Below are 7,847 nucleotides of genomic sequence, written 5' to 3' on the forward strand. Positions count from 1 at the left end.
TTATTTTGAAAGCTGAAACTACATGGCTCGATATCTGCTCTTAACATTTTCACAGAGCCAAATCATTCCTGTTTTTACTATTATTCCCTAAAATATCCCTTAGAACAAGTACATTTATCCTGGGAAGTGATTAAAATCTGTACAGACATGCAGCGATGTGCGTCTTTACTGAAGGTATTAAATGTGGCCAACATGAATTTCTATCGGCTTTTGTGCTGATTGCACTAAAAATAAAAGGTTGATATTTTCAATAAAACCTCCAATATCGGAGGATTATTAAGTATTTGTATTTTGATTTCCGAACAATGTGAGAGAGGAGATGAAAATACAGTTTGGCAGGACATCCATTGAATAAATATTGTACCTTTTTCTTTTGAAATTGGTAAGTTAATATCTTATTATTTACGTAAAATTATGATAAACAGCAATCAGCTGTCAGCTTTGCCGTTCTAAATGCGACCATCGGAAGTAAATATTCCCGTTTCCGGCTCTGTAGCCATTTTATCTGACGTCACTGTGAAGAGTTTCTATTTCAATTTTCATCATGTAACACAGATTTTACAAAACAAAAACGTATTTAAAAAGATTTAAACCCAACGTTGACACATTGTGTTCCTTTTATAAAGTGACTCATCTATTTTGCCATTGCCCTGTTTTACAATCTTTCTGGCAAATTTTCTGTGGTTTCTTTTGTTACAAGCTTGCTCTGTCCTTTTTTTTCACTCTGGAAGCATGTGCTGTTTGGCTTTAACCAACATAAGAATTTGGCGTTTCAATTTTTAATCAAGTTATTCATTTGACTTTCTAAATTTTACTTCCACAAATGCACATTTTCTAAAAAAAAGTTATTTATTTCTGGTGGAGGACAAACTATATATTGAATCAATATTTTTTTCAAAAAACCAAAGGCTGTGAAATGCCTAGAAATTTATTCTCAATATAAAATAATCAAAAAATGTAAACTCTCCCATTTATTTGAGCTTACTTTTATTTACTTACTGTATGGTGTTTTTTGTTTGTTTCCACCCCAGGCATTTTATTTTATGTTATTTTGCTTTTTGTTTAATGTTTTATAGTGTTTGTATAGATGTACAATGTATATTAATGGCTATTTTGCACAATTTTTCTGTACTGAAATTGATGTTTGCAATAAAGTAAAAAACATCTTCATGTTTCTTTCCATCTTTTTTTTATTCATTGTGTCTTGCCTTTTGCAAAATTAATTTTAGTATTTTTTCTTTTTTTACAGAATTAATTTTAATTTTATAAGCATAATTTTAATAGTTTTCAGATCTGTCAACCATTGGATGACACATCCCACGTGACTTAGAGGACGCACCCTCAGAAAGTGAGAGCGTGCGCACGCAGGCGCAGAAGGGAGGACAGTCTGTGACACCACCGTGGGACTGTCAAAGGCAGCGTGGACGCATTCTCGTCCGTGGATTTAACTCGACACTTCTCCAAACCATTTGACGACGTAAAGAACAGATAAAGAAGAAGACAAGTCCAGACCTGTTAGAAGCGGACAGACTCGAAAAGCTCCGTTTTCCGTCACGGTGAGTCTGCCTCCTCAGACTGGCCGGTTAAAGGTCCTCAAGTCCCGCGTGGATGTCAGAGACTCCCGGTCAGTGGAGGTAACTGTTGCACGTGTCTTCTATGTTACTGATTAAAAGTGAGTTTATAACCGGTGGGTGGAGCCAAAGGCTGATTGACAGCTCCATTGTCCAATGAGAGATATTAGGCTCACTGTATACACAGGAAAAAATCCACTCCAGCTCAGATTTAGAGTAATTATAGCAACTTCAATATTTTTGAATAATATATTTGAGAAAAAATATATTAAATAAATAAATATATATTTGAAATACAGTAATTTTCAAATTAATATTTACTAACGTTATTTTTTTAAATCAAGAGATCCACTCTAGTTCTGAGGTATTGAGTTACTAAAGCAACTTAAGTATTTGTAATTTTACATTTCTATGTTATATAATAGATTCTTTTAACTAGATATGTTATTAAAGGTTGCTTTGAGAAATGAGAAATGAATTGTATTTCAAAAAGACAAAGTAAAAGCCAAAATTTTGCAAAAGATGGGACTTTGAACACATGTTGTTCGGGATAATTATAAAAATAGCAATAAATCATAACTTTGTCATAGTTAAAACCAGATTTTGATCTCTGAAGTCCCACTTTGGGGAAAATTATGTTTTTAACATGTTCTCGTGGACAAATAGATCCATGAACGTCTTTGTTTTCCTCGTCTGAGCTGGAATCTGGATCTAAACTGTACGACTGCATCACTTTGATATTGATCACCTCTTTTGTTGCACCAGCAAGTGTTAGGTTTAGTTTTGAGGGGCGCTGAGGAAGTTGAAGAGTGTAAACAGATCGATTATTCAGGGGTTGGGGCTCACTCTTCACCAACAGTCCCAGCCACAACTCAGAGGGGAATTTCTAATGAACTCCTCTGACGTTTTAACGTTATTCTAAAAAGTGTGAATCTTATGATACTTTCTCTCTGTACAGGCAGGATGACGAGCCTGCAGATGAGCGCTCAGGAGGAGATGGTGGAGAAGTTTCTGGATGCTGCAGCCAGAGGAGACCTGAAGCAGCTGTGTGCGCTGCTGTCCCACACCCCTTCCCTCCTTAACCAGACTGGATACAGTGGCTGGACGGCGTTGATGTTAGCCGCACGCAACGGACACCATCATCTGGTGGAGAAGCTGCTGTCACTTGGGTAGACGCAACTTCCTCTGAGAACTGTCCTTTTAGACTTTTATGTAGATGGTAGTTTGATTTATGCTAGCAAACCAAAGTATAAAACAAGAAAGACACTTTGACTTGAAGTAACTGACCCGGTTTATTTTAGTCTGAATTAAACAATTAAACCAATAAAAACTCTTCACTTCTGTAAATCTAACTCCAGTCTCCTGTCCTTCCAGCTGTAACAAGCTCTGCACAAACAGCTCGTCTCAGACCGCCTACGACATCGCCAAGTTCTGGGGTCACAGACACATCGCCCGGCTGCTGAGTCTCACTGATGACGGCGGCCTGCGTGGCGGCACGCTCAGCCCGCAGGAGAACTACTTCAGCAGGGAGACGCTGGACCGGCTGAGTGGGAAGAGGAGCGACGCAGCCTGGTTAGAAGCCAAACAAAGAGACCCGGACACAGTCTACCTCCTGTTCTCCAACCGCAGCCCCATGGCAACCGTGACTAAGGACACCAGCGGAGACGGGGTACGTTCCCACACCTGCAGCTGAACGCAGTAGGGTAAAGCTGCGTTCACACCACACGTGATATACCCCTCATGCTGCGTTCACACTAGAGCTGCCACAATCAGTCGGCTAATTGATGACTATTAAAACAGTCGATGACTAATTTAATAGTTGATCAGTTGTTACTTTATATTATCTGACTGTACCTGTGCTGTTGCATATTGCAATTTCCCCATAGTGGGACGATTAAAGGTTTTCTTAATCTTAATTATGTGGAGTCGGAGCCTATTTTGAAATGTATAATGTGTAATATTTCAGCTCTATGCTACTTTTTTTTTGCTAATTTAGGCTTTTTTTGTTTTTTTAAGCTATTTTAAAGTTTATCTATTATTTCTGCTGTATGCTAGCTGTTTTGGCTAATTTAGGCTTTTTTTTTTATTTTTAGGCAGTTTGGAATTTAGCCAATATTTCAACTGCATGCTAGATGTTTTGGCTAACTTGAGCTTTTTTGTTTGTTGTTCAGTCTATTTTGGGGTTTAGCTAATATTTGAGCTGCATGCTAGCTGGTTTGGCTAACTTAGGCATTTTCAGTTTTTTTTTTTTTGTTTTTTTTGCTAATTTGGGATTTAACTACTATTTTAGCTGGCTATCAGCTTCAGCTTTTTCAGTTTTCAACTTCAGCATCTTCACCTATAAGCATTAGCATCTACAGCAGACAAATTCAGTTTACAGCATTCACTCTAGCATTATTGCAGGAAATGCTATATAGTTTTTGGTTAGTTTAAAGCTAATGATGGTTAAGATGTGTGTTTTACATCCACTTTGCACATAGTCGACTAATCTGAAAAAATAATTGGTGATTAGTTAACTATTAAAACAATCGTTTGTGGCAGCACTAGTTCACACCGGCCTCAGCAACACACGTTCAGGTGGCCACTTCCAATGAAAAAGCTACGTAAACACAGGTACATGCATGTTTCTGGCTTCTGCGTTCAGAACTCTCACGTTCAAATGAAGCTACGCAAGTTTTCAGACTCTATGTACACAAAGTCCAGCCACTGAACAGGTATTGAAAGTTAAACCAGGTTAAACTTTAACCAATCAGGGACTTGGATTTTGTAGGGCCCTATGGATGGTGTCCCTTTTCATTCACAGAAGTGCCAACCATTTAAAGGCTGATTATGGACCAGACATTAATAATTGTGACTTGTGCCTGGTTGGAATTCTATGACACCAAATATTTCATTTATCGGAATAGAGCTGTGAAATAAAAAGCCTGGAACAAGATTTGCACCACTTTGACATTTCACACTAATCCTAATCAGACATGCGCTGGTAGCAAAGAGAAACATTACAACGCCACTCCATGCTTGTTACCATAATCTGAAAGCACTTTCTTGAACATGCATCACAAGCTGAAGCTGAAATAACTTTTAATATTTTTACTCTCCATAAAAATATATTGTGTCAAAATTAGTTAGAAATAATCCCAAGATAACATCGGGTCATTAGTAGCTTTAAAATAAAATTATCTTGAGGGCCAGATAGAATAACCCGGAGGGCCAGATCCGGCCCCCGGGCCTTGACTTTGACATGCTTTAGAAGATCAGATGTCCAGGTGGACTGCAGCATGGAAACAAGAACCTATCATTGTCTTGATGATCTTCACGTCACTGAAGTCATGCTTTCTGACAGGCAGACGTCAAGCTGTGCCGGTTCAGGTACAACGCAGTGAAGGACCTTCTCCAGAAACCTGCAACGGTACTTGTCTTTCTCGGGGCTGAGAGGACAAAGAACCCTCCCTCCTCCACCACCTCCTCCTCCTCCTCTCAGACGGAGCAGGATACCCCGGATACTCCGGTTTGGTTTGCCATCAACTCTGATGAAGATGCTGCTGAGTTACTCAAACGCTGTGAGAACAGCAGCTGCTTCTTCCCAAAGACCCCAAACAGAGACCTGCTGAGACTTGATGAGGAGGAGGCTGGTGAGGAAGACTTCCTGCTCGTCATCTGCTCTGTTCTTTCGTTTTCCTTTAACTGAAATGGTGTTCTGGTTTTGTCCCGAGGCGTGGTGGCCCAGGCCCGGTCCGTGCTGGCCTGGCACGACCGCTACAGCTTCTGCCCCACCTGTGGGAGCCCCACCAGCCTGCAGGAGGGGGGGCACAAGAGGAGCTGCCTGAACCCCGACTGCAGGAGCCTGAAGGGCGTCCACAATACCTGCTACCCACGAGTCGGTACGAGCACTACTCCCCAGAACCGGGATCCTCTGCTTCATCACAAGTTAAAGCTTCAGTTCTGTCTGAAACTCAGCTGCTTGAACTCTTTTCAGACCCGGTGGTCATCATGCTGGTGATCCACCCAGATGGAAACCAGTGCTTGCTGGGTAGGAAGAGCATCTTCCCTGCACGCATGTTCTCCTGCTTAGCTGGATTTGTAGAGCCTGGTACGTGAACATGTGCGCACCTGCAGCTCATGTAAAACACTACAGGATAGTCGAACATCAGAAAGAGCTTCTGTGCTGAACAAACAACTCACTATAATAGATTTGATGCAATATAGTGACAAAAAACTGAGATTTACTTTCTGCCTTTTAAGAAAAAAAGCTTAAAAAAATATTGTTTTTCTTGAAATTAGGGCCTCGACTAACCATTAGGTATGAAAAATCAGATGCTTGTTCTACTGAGAACTTCCTGGTTGCTCTCTTTTGAAGATGGTCTGTTTGATTTAGTTAAAGTGTAAAAAAATCAATATAAAACTTCCTTTCTTAGATGTATAAATCATAGCATCTCAGTGAGTCTTCTGCTGATGTGTTTAACTGCTAAAGTGGAAGATGTGATGTGTGAGTGGATAGCTTTGTTTTTCTATTCTCTCTTTAAAAGGTATTTTTACTTCCAAAAAAAGAGAGGAAAACCTCCTGCTTCACGCAGAAACAACGGTTCTAAAATGATTTCAAATGTCTGCACTGCCCTCTGAAACACAAGTGCAGGAACACACACGGCAGTCTTCCTGTTTTCCAGCTCTACCTGCTCTGCAGATGAATCGTATCAGGCGATACGATTCATATCGCAATGTGCAGCTCACAATATGATGTGTATCGCAATACATCCCAAGACTGAACCTGAACAATTTTTCACTATTTTTAAAAAAGTTACTATTAGTTAGAAAAAAAAAACTACCTGAATATTAACTCAGTGTATTAAAGTGATCATTAGCTGAAATTCATTTCAGCTAATGATCACAATAATGAGATGCAACTGTCTCATAAACAAGTTGCTTTTACCCAAGTCAATTCATGGTACTTTTCTTTTAGTAAACTAAGAAATATTTGTTCTTAAAGGGAACAATCAGCATTGTCTGATTTCCACAATAAAATATTTTCTTTCAGCATAAATAAATGTGGAACAAAGAAGTAAGGCGCCAAAGGTCGCTAATAAATAATTAATTAAATATCGCCATGTCGGCTTTTTAGTATTGCTAAAAGAAATATCGCAAAGTATCGCCAAATCGATTTTTTTTTTTTTTTTTTTCCTACACCCCTACTTAACGGCAGCTGTTAAAGAGTTAAAAACATCTAAAGCATCCCCCTCTCCTCACACAGGGGAGACCATCGAGGAGGCGGTGAGGAGGGAGGTGGAGGAGGAGAGCGGAGTGAAGGTGGGTCCAGTCCAGTATGTGTCCTGCCAGCCCTGGCCGATGCCCTCCAGCCTCATGATTGGCTGTCACGCCATCGCCACATCCACGGACATCAAAGTGGATGAGGATGAGATTGAGGATGCTCAATGGTTTCCACGGCAACAGGTATGCGTGTGTGAGGCTTCACAGCTCTGATTTAAACTTATCCTGAATAAAAATGTGTTTAAGGACTTCCATATCAAACTCCTTTACTAATGAACTCAGTTACACTGAGCGTTCCAGTGTCACTCATTCATTAACCAGAGCCCACTTAAGACTTTTTTTCACTTTAGGTGGTGGACTCCATGTTCAGAGGAGCTCACCAGACCTTAGTCATCCCTCCCAGACAGACCATCGCCCATCAGCTGATCAGACACTGGATCGGCATCAACTCCAACCTCTAACATCCACAAACACAAAGCCACGAAGTCTTCTTCAGTACATCTAAAGGGCCATAGCACGTTTTTTTATAAGTTGTTCAGAGTAAAATATATCCATATATATGATCCTATATCATCTTTGGTACACAAAAAAACAGATTATTTATAATATATGAGTTATTTTTGTGAACTATTTTCATACTCTGAAGTAAAATGACTCAATCTCTGAGGCTCCGCCTTTCGCTCTTTGTTGGTACCGCCCATTTCATGACGTCACCTTAGACCCGGCCTCAGAAGAGTGTCTGCGTTTCACCCTGAAACAAACAACATCTGAACTTTTGCAAATATGGATGTGCATATTGTGTATCTGCCTTAAAGGCCTCGTGCGGTGAAAATCGTGATTTTTCTTAAACTGCAATAAAACATTAGTATTTATGTCACAAATGAACCCCGTATAATTATTTTGTCACCCGCGGCCCCGTGCACTCTCTTCAAGCGTTCAAAGATAGCGCGGTCACTCAGATTTTGGGCAGCCACCGATAAGTAGGTCATAGGTCGTGTGACGTCAGTACAGGAA

The 7,847-nt window shown here is 40.1% G+C and overlaps 1 protein-coding gene and 1 long non-coding RNA gene across 4 annotated transcripts in view; one reads left to right on the forward strand and one right to left on the reverse strand.

The window, feature by feature from the left end:
- Nucleotides 1-1,645, reverse strand: part of LOC112137745 — a 25,690-nt gene extending 24,045 nt beyond the window's left edge. Inside the window, exon 1 of one of the 2 annotated variants that reach the window (XR_002917599.1) lies at nt 1,513-1,645. This is a non-coding gene — a long non-coding RNA (uncharacterized LOC112137745). The remainder of the gene's footprint in view (nt 1-1,512) is intronic. The other variant, XR_002917600.1, reaches the window with a different exon arrangement.
- Nucleotides 1,420-7,391, forward strand: nudt12 (nudix (nucleoside diphosphate linked moiety X)-type motif 12). Of its 2 annotated transcripts, none has more exons than XM_024260188.2 (8): nt 1,420-1,556; nt 2,530-2,740; nt 2,946-3,240; nt 4,915-5,203; nt 5,285-5,452; nt 5,548-5,661; nt 6,817-7,016; nt 7,184-7,391. In XM_024260188.2, the coding sequence occupies exons 2-8, from the start codon at nt 2,535-2,537 to the stop codon at nt 7,292-7,294; spliced, it is 1,383 nt and encodes a 460-aa protein (XP_024115956.1). In that variant the 5' UTR covers nt 1,420-1,556; nt 2,530-2,534; the 3' UTR covers nt 7,295-7,391. The 2 variants fall into 2 exon arrangements, with proteins under 2 accessions (XP_024115956.1, XP_024115957.1); XM_024260189.2 differs by having other exon boundaries at nt 1,500-1,634.
- Nucleotides 7,392-7,847: the final 456 nt, after the last annotated feature.

Source organism: Oryzias melastigma, linkage group LG9 (genome assembly GCF_002922805.2).
Source record: "Oryzias melastigma strain HK-1 linkage group LG9, ASM292280v2, whole genome shotgun sequence".
In the NCBI taxonomy this organism is placed as follows: domain Eukaryota; kingdom Metazoa; phylum Chordata; class Actinopteri; order Beloniformes; family Adrianichthyidae; genus Oryzias; species Oryzias melastigma.